Raw genomic sequence first — 20049 nt, 5'->3', positions numbered from 1 at the left:
CTGATTTTGTAGAAAGTTATCTATCATTTTTTTTTTTTTTTTTAACTTCTTTTAAGGATACACTATATAAATTGGAGCCTACAAAGAAACGATGAATGTTTCATCATTAGTGACCACTGATTAACTTCAATATTGGTGTGCTGAGGAAGCTTTTTTTCAGCAAGAAGTGGTTGTAATTCAGCCAGAGCTACGGTGGTTAATTAGATTTTATCCTAGCATAGTTTGTTAAAAAAACGTGCTGCATTGCTTTATGACTAGATGTATCTACGTGGAATAATTAGGCTGGTTTATATTAACAAGGTCAGACCAGACACTCCAGGAACATAGATCCTGGAAATGTTTGCAGTTTCTATTGTAACTGTTAAAGGATTAGTGGTGCACCCTCACAGCTGAAGGGTGTTTTAATGAGTTTGCCTTCATTAACATATAATGCCTTTTCAGCATGAAAGAAACTTATAAGCATTGAAGTTGTTTACAACAACATTGTATTCAGTCTTTTAGACAAATAAGTGATTTGTCAACAAACACCTACCATGCCACTGAAGCCAGCAAGATGATAGATGGAGATGCCCAAGCCAGCTTAGTTAAAGATGTTATATCTAATTTAAACTCACTTTAGTAGGCTTCACGCAGTTTTGAATGAATGTTATAGCTAACTTATTTGGTCATTTCACCTCAAGCAATGTGAAATGCTGTCCAATATATATATATATATAGAGAGAGAGAGAGAGAGAGAGAGAGAGAGAGAGAGAGAGAGAGAGAGAGAGAGAGAGAGAGAGAGAGAGAGAGAGAGAGAGAGAGAGAGAGAGAGAGAGAGAGAGAGAGAGAGAGAGAGAGAGAGAGAGAGAGAGAGAGAGAGAGAGAGAGAGAGAGAGAGAGAGAGAGAGAGAGAAGTATATTAATCATTAAAGAAATCCACATCTGTTTAGCTGAGATTAGAAACGGGCAATTGAGGTCACTGCTGTCATCCTGGTGTCGGCAGTATTGATAGACATGATCTAAACGGGTGATCAGGTTTGCCCTGGGGGTGTCTTTTTTCTATTGAGCAGTAAAATATATTTAGGAGTCAAGGGCATTTGGGGGTTAGGAAAATAAAACCTGAACACAGTATTTCCCAGGGGCGGTTGAGTCTTAGGGAAGTGAGATGTGCAGTTAAAGAAACATGCATCATATAGAATACCATCAATGCATGCAATTACTTCTAATGCCAAGTAGAAGTACCTTACCCAAACAATCTTGTTTTTTTATTTTTATTTTTTTGCATTGGTGATTTTGAATGTAGTGAAGAGTATTGGCCCTGGCTGAAGGCTAGACACCATGAGGTGTCTTGAGAGCTTCTCCTCTGATTTATCTGTGTGTAACCTGCTCCTGACCTCCCGGTCAGTCTAGGGACTCTCTCAGTCAGAGACTACCAATTGGGCTGAGTTGTTTAGCAATGCCGAAACCACTAAACTCAATTTTAAGAGGCAAGTGAGTAAGTCTTTGTTGTCACTTAGCAATCTTCTTTTTCTACATCTTTTTTACTTAACTGAGCTTTACAATGTCTGTTTTTAGTAGGGTGACATACATACACACACACACTGTAGTAATAAGCAGGTTTTAAAGGCGGGAGGGTGTATTGTGTTGTAAATAAACACACCAGTCACAAACTTGTGCTTTACTTCAGATTGTCATGAACACGTCTTTACAGGACAAAACTACAACAACAATACTAAAATGAGCCGACATATTCAGGTGCCCCTAAATTAAATGTTTGACTTGTTTATTTCTGGTTTGGTAATTGTATTGAGTAGTAGGAGTATTATTTATTTATTTATTTATTTATTTTTAGACTCGTACTGCTCATACAGTGCTCTTGTGGGTCACTTGTGTTATGAGGACCGCTGGAGTGGAACAAGCCTGTATAAACTACATAGACGATACCTATCTTCATTGATCAAGCTGTGCTTCTCATCCCTACAACCACTACCGACAGTGCTCGTTCAACAATAATAATGTCCATTTATAAACTAACAGCTATTGATCTCTGCAGCAATTAGTGCTAATGCTGGGCATCTAATTGTACATTTGTAACAGTGTGAAGCTCATTAGTGAGTCGAAATGTGTGTCTGTACTACTTATCACATAGGCAGTCTTACAGGAAGAAGAAGATAGAAAGTCCAATAGGAATAGTAACACTTGTTCGTTGAAATGTAATCATTTTTAAGTTTGTTGTCTATACTATTATTCAGACACATGTCAAAGGACTAAGAACGAAGCCTTTAAACCAAGAAGCATTTTCTTTCCTTGCATCAGGATACCTGCCGCCTTGCAGTTTTCTGCAGATTGATTACCAGTAGTTTTCCAGAAGTCCATATATCCTGCAACCGCACTAATATACTGCATTCTCATTCTGTGCATCAAATTGATAAAGGACTCGCAGGGAAGTTATGTTAATTCCAGATGAGTTTGTTTGTTTATCATACCCTTTCAAGTCTATATTTTGTATTTGCTGTTCTTTACAATAGTTACTCCCATGTGGGATTTATCAGTTTCCTGAATGTTATGTTTTTTATAGGATTTTACTGCTTTAACAGTGTATCATATACTGCAGTAAATATATAAGCAATTGCACCGTTATTCCAAGGTCAGGTTATTTCTTTTTAATATGATTTAATGAATAAATCAGTCCAGATATATGTACTGCCTGTATTTAGTTCCCAAATCATCAATATACAGGTAAATCAAAATATACTGTGTACAAATAATTCTAAAACCATGAGGTGTTGTTTATGTGTTTCAGCGCAATAACTATGTTTATTATTTTTGTTAATCAGGTAGGTGAGAATGCTAAGAAGGACTTAAAAGAGGGACTTGCACTCTATAACACAGAGAACAATGTTGGGCTCAAAAATGCATGGAACATTATTCAGGCAGAGGTACGATCATCCATTAAACCAACTTGATAATTTTAATAGTAAAGGATTCAGTCGAATTAAATGTTTATAAATGTTATTGTTTTTTTTTATTTGGACTATTTCAAGATGTATTGGTACATGTACAGATAGTAAATACATATGTATTTTCCAGTAATGAAAATAAAATTAAAGAAAGTAGTCTCCTGGAGGACCATGTATGCTATGTCATCCAATGACCAAGTCATATGGATCAAATATATATTACACAGCAGTGGCCTCTTGTGGTTTCAGATACTCCCAGTCATTTAGCTGTCTGAAAGTACTCTTAGTTACTTACTCCTATTAATCCTTATAAAATTAGGTATGACCTCCTATCACAGCCTCTAGACTTGTGTGCAAGCATTTTGCACACATCTGAACGATATTTTTTGCTACTCTTTTTAATCAGTTTTCAAGTACTGCATACATAGACTCTTCTTCAACCCCATGTCAACTCAGTCCAGTCTGGGCCACACTGAGCTTGATGTTTTCCCAGCATGTTTGTCAGTCTGAATGTAATTGTGTTTTCAATGCCTTCCCAGTGGAAGTGCTGCGGGGTGACTGGCTATGCTGACTGGTACGAGGAGCTGAAGGACACAGTGGTTCCAGACCGCTGCTGTCAGGAGCATTACCAGGACTGCGGGCGCAATTCCACCAACCTGTTCTGGCAAAGGGTAAACACAGTCTCAGAACAGGCATCTTGCTGTTGTTTTTTCTCTCAGTCCTCCTTCACTCTAATGAAACATCATTAGCCATTCAAACACTAAATCAATGTACTCTTGGTAACAATTGATATTTTTTTAAATATGTAATATTAATACATTTCATTTGGGATTTAACCCTAAAAAAACGTTATTTATACAGTACCCAAACCGGCTGATTTTGTTTATTTTGATGTACGTGACATATTCCTTATTTCATTGTCTGTCTCTTTGTTGCAGGGTTGTTATGAAAAAGTTGAAGAGTGGCTGGATGATAGCAAACATGTCCTCGGCACCATTGGGATGTGCATCTTGGTAATACAGGTAAATGCACTATTATGATCTATAATGGCAGACAGGTTTCTTTTGATGTTAGTAGCTTCATAGCTCATACAATAAGTGCCGAAAGTGCATTTATTGTAAAGGTACATTTATTTTTTTATCTAAATCCAAAGGTGGAAGGTGATAGAGAATGGAAAAGACAGGGACAGATAATAGTTCAATTACATGTAAGACACAATGAAATAGTTGTTACTAAATATCCAGCCTGTAACTGATCAGGTTACATTGTGTAACAGTATAGTACTTCTGTAAAGGGTTCTCACACTTTCTTGTATCAAGGCACCCTGACTGAGAACCACTGGCATCGGAAAGGAAGGTGATAAATGTCAAATTTGTTTTACTTTTTGAGTAATATATGTCCAATTAATATTGTAACCCTAATATAATTGTAACATTATTTAGGGACCCGTGTTCTAAGTGTTAACATTGTTGGTTAATGTTCTCTCTTTTTTTCTTCTAGATTCTGGGCATGGCCTTTTCCATGACTCTCTTCCAACAGATCCACAGAACTGGTAAAAAGTATGACGCCTAGCACCGCTCCACGCACACACACCCAAGAAGCATCCACCCTTATCTGCCATCAACTCTTCAGAAGAATCAAGTTTAACCCCCTCCGACCCACCTCTGCACCACAACCAGTCCTAACCAGGCACCAAACAATCCCCAGACTGCATAGCTATTGACTTGATTTCTCTTGTTTTATTTGCATTCGCTGTTTGTTTGCCAAAGAATGGAAATGAGATGGGAATACACAGAGAAAGAGCATCGGCTTGAGAAGCGAGCGTGGCACCGCGTGGCTGCCATTCTCTTTGCTGTTCTTTTGTCTCACTAACAATTTCCAGGAAATACAAAACAGAAAACTATACTTGCATTGCTGTACCAATACATGTCAAACTGTACTTGCATTGCTTTACTAATACATTTCTGTACTGCAAGTTTCTATTTCGTTAGAAGACTGGTGGAGACCCAAGCCCTCCCCAATAAACATCCAGAGAGTAATAATGGGCCACATAGCATGCGTTTACCTACAGTTTTATTTTCTGCTTAATGGATAACTTTGTATTTTACAGAGGTACATTTTTTGGATATAATCCTCAGTATTTTTTCTGTTTCTTTCAACTATAAAATCTACCAATGTGTGTATTTATTTTGTTTGTTTTTAACATTGCAAGTTACAGGACTGATTATACCGGTGAGTACAAAAAGGAGCAGGTCAGCTGGTACCCTAGATATCTGGTTTTTAGGAGCATGTCTCCACCTGGCTCTGCATTGAGAAGCTCTCACTTTTGAGAGAGAGTTCATTCTGCATAATATTGAGGAAACCTTTACAATGGATTGTGAGAGATTAGCATTAATCTCTGTAACATTTATCTGGATATATGTTTGTGTGATTCCATTTCACTAACGGTAGAAACCATAACTTCTAATCCTCACTCCTTGCCACACTGCAATACAAGCACAGTGTTTTTTAATCTACATTATAGAGCTATGGCCTCTTCTAAACACTAACCCATTTTGAGTTAGCTAGTCAAAGATGTAGTACATTTTATATTACCCTTGTGACTATATATGACATTATGTAGGTCGCATCTATGTTTATGTATTGAATTTCATTAATTATCTGACCATCAAGTTTTTATCTGATACAAAATAGAAAGGATTAAAATATGGTAGAATGAATAAATTGTGACCCCCTCTCCCCCCTCCTGGGTTGATAAACCTTGGCATTGCAATGCCTTCTGTGTGGATTTGGCAGTCAAGCCACATTAAAAGCCATTGGGTATGGAAAAGAAGGGCTGACATCCAGCTGGTCCAGCAAGATTGGCAGTCAGGGTTGTAAAGCTGAACTGTATTTTGCACACTTTGGCTTTTCAAACTTTCATTTGGTCTTTTGGTGATTTTTTTTTTTTATTATTATTTTTATTCCAGGTCTTTCTGTAAAACAAATACCACAACACTTGTGCACATTTCCACAGACATTCCTGCTAGAAATCTTGAACATATACCTCTAGTTTGAATGCTGCTTTTATTTCTAGACCCCCTTCTGGTTCAGTCACAGAAGGAGGTTGTTTTCTTACTTTTTGCTGCTTCGAGAGGAAAGGAACGAAAGAAAGAGAAACAATACACAAAATGCAACAAGTAGTTGCTTCTGTATCCCCTAACCAAGCATCTTAAGACAGTTTGGCATGAATTTGTAATTGCAATGACCCTTGCAGAAATGTTTTGAATACTCTGTTGGTATATCAGTATAGTACCTGTGTAGTACCCAAAGACAACCCCAGCAGAACCTAAAGCAGACCACAGTGTTACCAGCAGCACAGTGGATATCAGTGAAATAACAACATTAGAGCATGGTACTCTAATTTACTACCAGCTTGTTTGATACCACTGTGGTACCATTCTATCAATGGTCCATACTACTGGTACCATTTCAGCTTGCATTGCCACTCAAAATCAGACCACAGCTTCATTCTCAGACAGTTCAGAAAATGTACTGTTCACCCAGTATCTACTTTTTTTGCATTTTGTGTATGCGGTGAGAAATTGTGGTTGAAAATTGGTTGGTTGTTTACTTTCAGAATTAGGGAATTGGGACCAGAAGTGTCTTTAGTTCAAGGGGTCATCCACAGAAAGCAGTTTTAAAGAAAAAAGACGAACTCTGGATGATGAGAAGGCGAACTCTGACACTAAGCATGTTTTGCTGCTACATGGAAAGTAAATGGAAAGTCTGTAAGTCTAAAGTTTTGAGAAAGACAGAGTTGAAAACAAAGGTGTTCAGACAGATACTGTATTTTAAAGCCTGTGGCGAGTGTTTTACACTCTTTAGGCTAATCTTGCTGGAATCCATGATAATGTCCATGGATGCAAAAAATAAAAATGAGTAGGAGTGCATACGTCCCTTCTTTTAGAACACTGTGGTACTTTGTGGCAGTAGAGATAGAACTCTGCTGTGGTGGGCCTTTTGCACAGCTGTGGTATACAAGCTAGCACCTGCCTATGACCTCTGTGTCGATTTAAATATAGAATCTTCAACAACCAAAAGATTGAGTTCTGGACTGCATCAACACTTGGTGCTAAAGAGATCTCACAGTTTGAGCAGACACTTTGTAATCGAGTGGAGGCTGCAGATTACAAGCAACAGTGAAACTCAAAGCTAGCCGGTCCTGATGTTCAGGTAGATTTTGTAATCATCTCGTTATAAGTGTGCTGCTTCATGCACAGCTCTAAATGGTGTATTCAGTTTTGACTTGCAAAAGAGGTAGCATTCTTCACCTCAGCAACATATTCTATTCTACATTATTTGGCTTTTGGTATAATTGCAAGATTTTATAGCATGCAGGGTTTTTAAAGGAAAAGAAAAACATAACAGAATATTATAGTATTTTACAAGTGCTAACTGTTTTGCAAATAGCATCTGAATAGAATATTTAGCTATATAAATATTGTGTGTGTATGTGTGTGTGGGAATTTTTTTTTACACACATACGATTATGACCTAATTTAAATGAGGTAAGTCTTTTTTGTGTAGTTTGCACAGACTTTCCTTTTTTTTTTTTTTTGTAAACCTGAGTATGGATGCACTAAATGGTACATTATTTGTAAATCCAAGGTTTGAAATGAGTATGCCAGAAGTAACTGTAGAAGGCTAAGCTTTCCAAATGATGTCAAGCAGCCTTAATTATCTACTAAAAATATCTTTATCTGCTACAAATTCAAGCTTTAAGTGAACAGCTTCTTCCATGCATACCACTTTTAAACCTTGGATGTTTTACCAGATATTTTAGTTATGGGTGGATACTTGTAATAATGAATCTATTGTAAACTATATGTTTTAGGTTTCCAAATACCCACTGTTCTCCATAGGATTGTGTTAGTGGTCTGTTCGGAGTGCATTTTATTTACATTGTGCTTCAGTCTAGCACAGCTATTACAGGATCAGATCTGATTCTAGTCATCATTTTAAATAGGTGCTGTTAATATATATATTACCAAATTGTTCCTACTTTATTGTTAAACCAAAAATAAATGGTGTACATGCATTTGTATATGCTTTAAAAAAATCTATATTTGTAATAGACTGATTTCATCTTTTTCCATATACAATAGTATAGTATACTAAACCAGGGCAATATTAAACAACTTGCTTGGATAGGTATTTCCACACTATGATGAAAGTTTGTAGTCTATTCTCCTTTTTCAAAACTCTTACAAAAGATGTTTACAGGTATGATTGGAAAGAAAGGAAATATGCTATTAAAATAACTTCATCCAGATTTAGATGGATTTTCTCAGACAGGCTTTAAAATAAATAAAGTATATTATCACCAAAGACAAATGTATAAGAAAGATATTTTACTGATATATGCTTTTTTATTATTATTGAACCAGCAACAAAATATAATATAAAATAACATAACATAAAATATAATCATGATTGGGATCAAAAATGAAGATGGATGCATACATTTGTATATGCAGATATTCTTTCATTTATCTAACCACCAATTTTCTTTTTCAAATTGTGTTTAAAACCATGTCAGATTAAATTTGGCAAGTACAGCGTTTTATTACAGACCTAATACAAGAAAGCAGTATTATTTGTATTTGTGTTATCTTGCATATTGTTTTGTAGATGAAATGCACTCTGAACTTCTCCAATAGGTGGTGCAATAAATATTTTTAATGAAAAGTGTAAAGTCATAAAAAAAACCAATATACATTCATGCCTTTTGAGTATTTTATTTTTTTTTTTTTTTGGTTTTTTAAAGAAAATGAATGCTTTTTGTTACTGTTGTTGACTTCATTTAAATAAAACTACATATTGAATTGTATTTAATCATGCATAAGCAACAGTGACATTTCAATTTGTGACTGCAACTTGGAGCTTGGGCTCTATCACATAGGAATGCAGATAACATGGTTACTGTATAAAAAAAAAAAAAAAAACACCAGCGAATGGCAGTCCGACATGCTGTTCAATTTTTCATTTAAGAGTGCAACCACAGAGGATTGCATCCTTCTTACAGACAGAAACAGAGGAAAATTAGGAAAGAAATCACGTCATTATTTGCTTATTATTTTTACCATTTGAAATATACGCAGGAATATTTTTGTACCAATTGATGCATGGCTTAGATAAACTTGGAACTGTTTTGTGTGTTAGATAATAATAGAGTTTAATGTGCCATTCCATCCAGGTTTTGTTCACACCACTGTTCCTTCTATGCAAAATACCTACTTTAGCCTTTGTACAGATTATTTTGTATTAGTATTATGTACTGAAATAAAGTGAACAGAAACAACGGTTTGGCCTGTTTTGTCTTTTACTATACAACCGTGAATAGGTTACTTACTACCTAATGCCTGGTTTACCTGCGCAGGGAGGTAAGTATTCTCGTTCTGGTCAAATCTACTTGTAAAGGATATAGAAGCACTTCTGGTATCAATAACAATGCCTTTACTGTAGTAATTCACAGAACTGGTTGGTACCACATGACATCCCACTCAAGCATGCCTTAAGCCAGTTTAGTATCCATATAAATGATTGGGAAAGTCAACCGCAATTTTGAATCAAGACAGAAGATGGTGATATAAACCGTACGACTCGCACTGTATATAAAGGATTGGCAGTGCTCTCTCCTGGAAGCTAGGCTAGGTGAGCCAAAGGGTATTTTTAGAAGCAAGAGCCAGCGAATTCTAGTGATCACCTGATTATTAATTGGCGTGTCTGATCTGAATGTATTAATTCTGTGATAAATACATTTGTATGGTTTCAACAACAGTAAACCCGTATAGGACAGACCCGGCTGTGCCATTTTCTTTTAGCAATGCATAATTACATCACTACATGACAAATGGGCCATTCCATTAAAATAGTATGTATTTTGTAAGTCAAGATGGGTGGGGATTGTTCTATTCAATACATCAGAAATGTGATCACTGCAATGTCTTGGGCTTGCCAGTAGTCTGATATTGATGACTTACTCAATGTAACAAACAGAATGGCCTCACAGGATAGTGCTGGTGAAAGGCAGTGTTATCTGTGTGTTTCCTTGGTCTGGAATTTCATGTCATCAGTGTCGTTTGAAAACAGGTGACCCAATGAATGATTGTCATACCTGACGGCAATATTCAATGCTCTTTGGTAAGACTAAATCTGTAAAATCTAATGGAAATTGATGTCCTTGTTTCTCCAAATGCATATACAGTGCTGTGAAAAAGTTTGTGAACCCCTTAGGATTTTCACATATTTCAAACCTAAAATGTTATTAGATCTTAATATAAGTCCTAACAATAGATTAATATAACCTGATTAAACAAATGATGGAGCCCCAAATCATTCTAGACAGATGAGCATCAATAACTGTTTTTTCTGAGGTCCTCAGAGATTTCTTTTGATTGTGGCATGACGTGTTTCCACACACCTGTATGGTGAAGACCAAACTCACAAAGTTTCTGATCTTTATATCGGGTGGGGGCTCCCAAACTCACCCCTGAAGATCTATTTAAACACTTGATTCTCATTATCCCCTTAATTGAGCTGATAAAATCAGGGATTCACTTACTTTTTCACATACCCTGAATCTTAATTACTCATTGTTTCTCTAAATCATGTTATTTCAAAAGACATAGAATTGGTTAATATAAACCCTATTGGATATTTAAGATTTTGATTCAAGAAGACTATCATGGTAAAACTATGGAATTTCCATAATTATCATTAGGGTTCACAAACTTTTTCTCGGCACTGTATGCTGGCTTACATTTTCCACTTGTCCTTCATAGGCTGTTTTAAAAATGCTTCTTTATCTAAGTGTATGTTTCCAAATTTAAGGGACTTTCAATATGAAGGGAAATGCAATTTTTTTTAAAAAACTTGTAGGTCAAAGCACCCTTGTGTGGCCTCCACATAGCCTTCTGAATCATGTCTAAACTTCTAGTATACCATAACCCTGTTCCCCTGGAGCACTCTGCCCTAGTGGATATAAGAAATATCTTACTGAAAAGATTCCTTATATCCATTTGAGTGTTGCAGAGGCTAGTTACACTCTGAGATGTGGGGGTTACACGCTTGATTCTGAGAGCTCTGTTGAGGCCACAAAGGAGCATTGAACTCCTCAATTTTAAATCAGAAAAATAAAAATGAAAATCAGTGCATATATTGCATATTTTGTTTATATTAATAATTACATTAGTCATGTCACATGGTAGAGTATTCCAGTGATAAAACAATATATTTTATCTGGACTCTTCTAAACCCCATTTCCCTCTATGCTAGTTAGTTAAAGGACAGCACCAGTGTCACAGAGCTGCATGCATTTAGTTGTACTGAAGCTAGAGATAATTTGTATGCAATATCGCTGCTAGCTCATCACTTTTTAGTCCAAAACACATGTTAATAGGGTTTCAGATATTACTTTTTCACACACACACATTATATATATATATAACGTGTGTGTGTGTGTGTGTTTTCTTTTTAAACAGCATTTTGTTTTGCATCTTTATCTGATTAACTTGCAGCCTTTACGCCCAGCGCAATGGACAGAGAAGTCAGTTTGAAACGAGCTGACACATTTTCTTTCATCAATCCTTGGATTAGGTATTTCCTGTTTATTTTCAGTCTCTTATTCTGAGTAAGTTTTTTTTATTATTATTATTTTAAAAGGGTATTTATTGAATAGAGTAGTCTGCTGTGTTGGTTTGATATTTTGTTTAGGTTTGTTTTTCAAGCATTCTGTACCAATAAACATTATTAATAATTATTAATTTAATTAATTATTAATTAGTAGTATTTATTTATTTTTTTACTAAACTTACTGACATTTAATTGATATATCTTAATGGTTTTGTTTTTTATATCGTCAACAAAAAAGCTACTGGAGATGTGTATGACTTGCTGTGTTCTTAGAAAGCCTGGTACACTAGGTCAATACAAAACTCTTGTCAGCCATCCTTTCTTAATAGCAATATTTGGAAACTCAAAATCAATACACACAGCCAGGTGCTTGACAGTGCGTGGCAGTTGGCATTTGCTGTGACAGATGGAGGATATGAGGAGCCAGGAAAAATATGAGAATCATTAATCAGCTTTTCATCTTCCGGTCATAATACAGAGAACAGGTGTTTCTCGCAGATATTAGAATTGATGTAACTTAGCATAATTGACATTCCTCTTGATGACAAATACTCTACATATGCCAATTAATAATGAAAAAGTTATTTGTAGAAAATGTAAATAAAAGGATAAAACATTCATACACAATTAATTACTCTTTCAACCTTAACAATAGTCATATAAAAACACAGTCGCCCTCAAAATTCCTAACATAAAAAATTAAAATCAAACTTAATTCAAATGTATTCAAATCAATTCAATAGCACACATATTGCTTTATTTCCCTCTGAGCAGTAATTATGGTTTTGCCAGAACATATCACGTTTCTCTCTAAGATACTAGAATTCTGACTGACCGCTATCAGCATTGGGACAATGGCTCAATCACTGAGCTGGTAAGGAGTGAAAATCTCATTCCACTATTGGTCAGAGACAATCCGAGGTCACCTGCCTTCCAGTGACCTCATGAATAAACTATTTTGTGCCCGTGGAAGATGAGTTCAATAGAAAACCGGTTCAGCTGGTGTACAGAATAATCCTGCGATCTGTGTGGGGAAAGTTACCAGATATCAAATGTATGTACAAGATATCAATGTATTCCTAAAGGCATAGAGTGATGTTCTGAGGATGGTAGACTTTATATTTGCGAAATGAGCAAACTTCTTAATCTGTATTAACACAACAGGCCTGGGTGATGATTTCCATTACATGAGAGTAGATGTTAAAACTTCATGCTGATTTAAACTTGGCTCTCTTCAAGATAAGCACCAACTAAGATGCAGCTCCACAGCAAACCGATATGATCCATCTGCATCCCCATCCAACTACATCTCCCTCCATCCGACGATGCAGACATCCTTCCGCCTGGTGTTGATGGCCGCAGTGCAATGCTGGCTGCAGGGATCAGCCCATTTGCCTCCCCAGCGCATCAGCACACAACGGCTGCGATGCTGGCACTGGGGATCAACCACAGTTCGGTCACCCCAGCGCATCAGCATGACAACCGTCTGGATTGAGCTAAGTAGGGAACATCTCTGCGGTCTTCAAGTGGGCACCTTCCATTCTCTGTGTTTCATCGACTAGCCCACGACACCTCAAGAGGGTTTGACAGCGATTCTGGCGTCCCAGCATCACTCCCCCTCATCCCCCACTCAACTCAGCCCAGCTTACTTACCTGTACATCAGCGTTGCTTTCTTTATATTGTACTTGGGATCCCCAGCCAGAATCTTTCCAGAATCTTTGCTGCTCCTTTCTGCTGCTTCAGATAAGTTCTTCACTGTGCAACGCAACTCTTTGCCACTGAACCCGACATCTCTGAGAAACCGGGTTGTAGAGTGTGCCATAAATCCTCGACAACCCACCTCCACTGGGTAAACCCAGACTCTCCATCCTCGCTGTTCCGCTTTAGCAGCTAGTTGTGCATACCAAAGTTTCTTCCTCTCATACGCCTCACCCACAGCATACTCCCATGGCACCTTTAACTCTACCAGATGAACAAGGCGTGCTGATCCAGACCACAAAACAATGTCTGGTGGCAATCTCAGATGGAAAAATAAGCCGCTGACCAATATCTGCCAGCATTTTCCAGTCTCTAGCAGCTTCCAGTTGTCCTGGGAGAGGTTTGGTTTTAACACCTTTTCTTGGTGGTTGCTCTCCTGGGCGGAGGAATATTGTCTTTTGTGTGTAATGCTTTGATGGAACTGGTGGTAACTTATTGGTCAGGTTACGTTTGTCTTCCAATTCCAAACATCGCAGCACCTGGTCATGGCGCCAAGTAAACCGTCTTTGACCCACCTTACACCCTGTTAAAATGTGCCTTAATCTTGCAGGTGATGAACACAAAGGACATGAGGGATCCTCACCCACCCAGCGGTTTAGGTTCAGTGGTGATGGGAGAACATCATATGTTGATCTGATGAAGAAACTGATCCTGTTCTGTTCCATTGTCCATAGGTCTTGCTGGCCGATCTTGCGTTATTCCACACTCTCCCATCTTATCCATTCTCCCTGCTTGGCCTGGGAAATAGCCTTTACACACCTGATCCTCTCTTCCTATTTTTGTACCTCGTTGACTACCAGTTTCCTCCGTTGAGCTGGGATTGCCTTATACCATGTAGGAGGAGCTGAACTGAGACCAAGACCCCCTCTTCCATGCTACTATCATTGATTTGAAGGGCAGCCTTAGCATATTCCACAGCTTTCTTTGCAGCCCATTTTCTTCCAGTTTTCACAAAGGTGCCGCCTCCCTTATGCAGAGATTGGTAGCTGCAGTATTCCTTTACAATAAAGTCCCTGAGGCAGCATGGAATCTGCTGAGGCAGCGTAGAACTCCCAACCATTTCCTGACGTATGATGTATGACGTACGCAAACTGAAACTCTGGTGCTTTAAGTTTGGTCTACTGCCAAGACTGCTGTGGCCACTTACTGATTATGAGGTTTCATTGACAACAGTTGAGAAGCTGAAAGCTTTAATCAGTAAACCCACTTCAACCCTTCCACTGCTTGTTGTCTAACTTCTGCCACACTGACTGTGTCCTTTAAATCCCTGTTGTACCATCTCCCAAGACTTTTCATTGGCTTCTCGGACACTGTTGGTATTGCCTCACCATTAATGTAGAGATTTTTATCTACTACTTTACTTGAATTGCATTTAAAGTTATTGGTTAATTTGCCCAATAACCGATTAGTGCAGGCTACTGTTGTAGTTATGGTTGTCCTGTCATCGATGTATGCTCGAACTGGTGGTAGTCGCATTCCAGAAGCCAAGCACTCTCCTCTCACTATCCATTTTGATGCCCTAATAATTACTTCCATTGCCATGGTAAAAGCCAGTGGAGAAATGGTACATCCTGCCATTATTCCAACATCTAGGCATTGCCATGTAGTGCTGAATTATGAAGTTGAAAAACTAAACTTCAAATCTCCAAAGTAGGCTTTCACTAAACTTGTTATTGTCATCGGTACACTGGAAAAATCAAATGCTGCCCAAAGAAGTTCATGTGGCACTGAACCATATGAATTAGTCAAATCCAAGAATGTCATATGGAGCTCCTTCCTCTCCTTTTTAGCTGATTGAATTTGTAGTCAGATCACACTGATGTGTTCGAAGTATCCTGGGAAACCTGGAATGTCTGCATTTTGTACTGAAGTGTCAATGAAGCAGTTATTTAATAGGTAGGTTGACAATCTCTGAGCAATAATGCTGAAGAAAATCTTGCCTTCTATGTTTAATACGGAAATAGCGTGAAGCTGATTGATGCTTGTAGAATCTTTTTCTTTTGGTATAAAGACTCCACCTGCTCGGCGCCATGCTCTTGGTACAACCTATTTTTCCCATGCCACTTTCATCAATTTCCACAGGATTCGTAGAACTCCAGAAGCACTCTTGTATACTCTATATGGAACTCCATTAGGCCCTGGAGATGATGACACCCTTACTTTTTCACAGTTTTCTCTACTTCTTTCCACTTAGGTGCACAGTCCTCCATTTGGTATTCTGGTGGATTGATAGGTAGGATGTCTGAAGGAACTGACATAGGCTCCTGCCTTTTTGAATCTGTATGTGTTTCCTCCAAATACCTCTCCAGATCAAACTTAGATGTTTTTAGTGTGCCATTTCTCACTGGTGAATATCTTCTTTACAAATTTGAACGGATCTTTATAAAAGTTAGTTCTCACGTGAGGCTTATTTTTGTAGCGTTTCCGTAGGCGCTCAATTCTGCGCAGTGTTGCAAGCTTACCTTTGATGACCCTATGATTGGAGATAGAAAGGGAGGATAGCTTGTTTGAGGGTAATAGGACTCGCTTGAGTCTTCCCTCACAAAATACAAGTGTCACAACACCCAAGGAGTAACTCTTACCAGATAGCAAAAACATACTTCTGTCTCAATGTACTACTGTTGAATTGTGGATGACCTTTGGTCTTGTCCTTCAATCCACAAGCCTTTTATCAATCTTCCAGATTACTAGCATGAAAATAATTTTTTTTGACTCAGCTGGCCATTGCAATGATGGGATTTTTCTATTCTGAACAGGCAAATCTTTAGGCCTGGTTTTCAAGGGAGTGGAAAGTGTGTCCCCATTTCTCCTGAAAACAAATAGTTGTATCAATTCCTGCGTTACAAAACAACAGAGGCAGCTCAATTATTGTTGTGAGTTTTGTTCTTGCTCATTTTTTAAAAGTTAAAAAAGTATTCCTGTCAAATGTGGGCATATTTGCAGTTGCTTAAAAAGATGATATTTTATATTGTACATCCTTTGATTGAGTAACAAATAAATATGTGAAACTCAAAGCATTGAATTCAGTTAACTTAAATCAATCTTACAAACATACTCTGGAAACCATAAACACACACAGACAGCTGGCATTAAAATTCTGTATTCATTTTGAGTTTTTTTGTTTGTTACAGCACTTTATTTTGTCCCCCTCAAGGGTAGCCACAGAATCAACCACATTATAACTATAACTCCTTGTAAAGAGTTTTTGATGTTTGGAAACTGATCACCTCTCTGGAGCCTGACTGGCAAGTGGATCAGTGATTTCCTTTCCTGCATTTTGATGGTTTAATTCAAACAGATTGATATACCGTGGGATTGTATTTAAATATAGGACCAGAGATAGTTAAACAAAATACTTAACCAGGCCAAGCATCACACTTCTGTTGTATCTTAGTTTGAATGTTTTCAATTTATCACTGTTGTATTTTTTAGACCCGAGACACATCGACACAAATTTGTCAAAAAAGCCATAATTCACTACAGAGATGATATAGACCTACAAAACCTGATTGATTATATTCAAAAAGAGGTAATATGAATGTAATGTAATTTAACGAATAAATGGTGTTATTACTAAAGACTTTCAGAAATATTTTACTACCTTTCATTAGCACAGTGTAGCAGCATTTTAACAAGCTAGCCAATCACTTGTCCTTTGGCATGTTATATATGAAGACTATGACTGTCTGCCGGTCTGAATGTCTTTCTGTATATCATTTTAGAGTTTTCCATGTATCTGTAGTTTCTTTGGCTTTTTTATACCGTTAAAATTATTTTACTCCTCTCTGTAACTTTGCTTGTAGAAGGTGGTCCTTTTACATGTAAAACAGGATACAATTATTACACAATAAGTTAACTTAATCGAAGTTGATATAAGCCAATAAGCTCATAAGGGACTTGTCCAAATGGTGTCATGTCAGCAATATGTAGGAAAACCAGTTTTATAAACCCTAGATACATACAGTACTAAATATCTGTCAGTCCCTCTATACTCATTAAAATATACATTTTCTTTTTTGTTGCCTACTAATTTCTCTTCTCTTTCCTCAGTTCAGTTGTTATGGCTAGAACAATTAGTGACTGTTCTCGGAACCTGTGCTTTAACTGCACCAAGGAGAACCCGAGCAGGGAGAGGTGTGCCGTTCCTTACTCCTGCTGCACTCCAGTACCGGGGGAGGTGACAAGACAACACACCCATATTCACATTCCATTAGGCTAATTATATTTGAGTGGGTACCACTCTATTGGTCTTTTTGTAGTGTTAATTGCAGAATGCAAAACTACACTGTCCCGAAATCAGATTAGACTAGATTTAAGAGATTGGTACTAGATCTTTAGAGCCATCTTGTGGCCAAAATAGGCAAATCTCTATTTTCAGTGGTGACAAAATAGGAACAGTTCTGATTCTGGGGCATTCAATTTTTTATTTCTTTTTAACATAAATACTTCCTAATGACTACTGGACCAGTTAAAGATGCATGACACAGTTTTCCTAATTAAGATTGTTATTAAAAGGTACACATGGCGTCATTTAATCGCATTTTGTTTTTTAAACAAGGTACCTGAACTTTCTAGCACTTGCAAATGATACTGTACTTCTCAATGTTTCGGTATGTTTAACATGCCTTTGTCAAAGGGAAGCAGGTTTGAAAACAAACAGTGAGGGTATTTACAGGCTTTTAATGCCATGGTAACCACACATTATTTCTCTTTAAATCTAATGTCTTTGTGATGTCATGTACGACAGGCATGTATGCAAGGCTGTCCCTTTTTCCTATGCATGGAAGCATGTGAATTGTTCCCTCTCATCACCTGCACCAGATTTTCTGATTGACATTGCACAGCGTCATTTTATTGTACAGTACATACACTTGACTAGTCAGTTATTTATTTCACATTCAGGGGGAGAACTCAAATCATTAACACATTATTACACTTGTCCGTTTCATGTTGCCAAACACTTGGAGCAAAAACTGCAAAGAAACTGTACAGTAGTCGCTTGAAATCAAACTCACGGACAAGTTTGGTTCAGTGTTCTCTTTCCTACAGTATACTGCAATAGCTGCTAAACAAATCTGAAAGTTTTAAATTAAAAAAAAAATATATATAGAGTACCGCAAGAAGCCTTAGTTTGGATTCTGCAAATGTAAAAACAGCTCAGGTATATGCAACAATTCAAACAAGTAATAGCTCTTTTGTGGAAAGATCCACTGCATATATTATATGCATTTATAGAAGATGTTTAGACGTGTGTTACTTGTAACAAATGTTGATAAACACTCATTGTTATTAAAATGAGGCAGTACTGTAATAGAAGCATGTGCACAGTACAATGTACTTCCTATGTCCAGTGTGTGACCCTCTTCACCTACCTTATGTATTTAATGTGTTATTTCAAGTACACTGGCTCAAAACTAGAATTGTGAATAATGGATTTTATACACTGCTTCGTACAACAGGCTTAATGTGACATCTAAACAAATTAGGTTAAAATGTTGTTCTTTGTATAAAATATCAAGAGAATAATTTGATCACTAGAAATAAGCGCGATCAGACAGACAGTTAGCATACCTTCTCATGAAGTGTAAAGATTTGCTGCAATATGAGGGCATTCATTTTTGAAGAAACTGAATTTGCAGGATCTTACACAAAGTGAAAAAAGGAAGTATGGCTTCCGGTCTTCCAATTGACAGCTATGTGTGTTTAGATCTAACCCAGCCCATGCATCGCTGGGGCCCTTCGGATGAGCCGATCCATCAGAGGAGAGTTTGGTCTGAAAGCATCTTGTTCCATTAACAGGCTTCTGCACATTAAAACAAGTTGCATTAATAATGGTTCAGTTCAGGTAAAGTAGAAAATCTGAACAGGAAAATGCAATGCAATTCTGTTCACGTTGTTCTTGCAGTGTGAGTTATAGCATCATGTTATTACCTTCAGGCAATAGCCTTTTGTAAAATAACCTTGCCAGTTGATAAACATGAAGGTGCCTATGAAATGGACCCTTGTACACTTTCATTGGCATATGATAAATTGAATATCCCTCTGAACCAAAATGTAAAAGGGCTTCAATTACAATACAAATGTAACAGACATCAAAAAAAAAAAAAAAAAGCTGCACTTTCCGAAGTGTATTGCATTCCTGTGTCAATTTTATTTTTCACTCTGAAATACCCTTATACAATCCTGACAGTGTTTGGTGTCAGGCAATGAAAGGTCTTTTTTCTACAGCTCTCTATGCAAAAGCAGGCAACCATCTAAATATTGGTAGTCTTCATTCGCCCAACTAACCCAAGGGGACCACCATGACCAATTATGTTCTAAACTCCTAACTGGATGAGCAGCTAAAATGTCTGTACAAGAAAAAAAAAAACTTGATTATGGAAAAGTTAAATATTGTGCAATGCGCTGATGGAACTTAATATGCTTCGTAAGTAACTGAATATAGAATCCATATTGAATCCAAAACCTTTAGCCATAGCTGTACAGCAATTGTACTGGAGTGTATATGTGAGGGAAGAGGGGTTTTTACCAACAGAGCTGTCAAATCAAATTGAAAAGGAAGAAACGTGAACTCCGACTCTGAGATGGCAGACAGTTCAGTTGCCCTATCAATATATAAAAGCAGGAGTGTGCACAGCGTTGTAGGTTAAAAAAAATAAGACATACATTACAGTA

General features: G+C 37.3%; 1 protein-coding gene across 4 annotated transcripts in view; it reads left to right on the top strand.

The window, feature by feature from the left end:
* Positions 1–9282, top strand: part of LOC121320008 (tetraspanin-9-like) — a 133695-nt gene extending 124413 nt beyond the window's left edge. For all 4 annotated transcript variants that reach the window (XM_041258101.1, XM_041258100.1, XM_041258102.1 and 1 more), the window contains 4 exons: positions 2817–2918; positions 3479–3610; positions 3878–3961; positions 4440–9282. In XM_041258101.1, coding sequence (XP_041114035.1) covers positions 2817–2918; positions 3479–3610; positions 3878–3961; positions 4440–4511 — 390 coding nt within the window. In that variant the 3' untranslated portion in view covers positions 4512–9282. The remainder of the gene's footprint in view (positions 1–2816; positions 2919–3478; positions 3611–3877; positions 3962–4439) is intronic.
* The last annotated feature ends 10767 nt before the right edge of the window (positions 9283–20049 follow it).

This window comes from Polyodon spathula, chromosome 8 (genome assembly GCF_017654505.1).
Source record: "Polyodon spathula isolate WHYD16114869_AA chromosome 8, ASM1765450v1, whole genome shotgun sequence".
Lineage (NCBI taxonomy): Eukaryota > Metazoa > Chordata > Actinopteri > Acipenseriformes > Polyodontidae > Polyodon > Polyodon spathula.
Note: the sequence above shows the minus strand (reverse complement) of the source record. Positions and strands in the feature narration are given on the sequence as shown.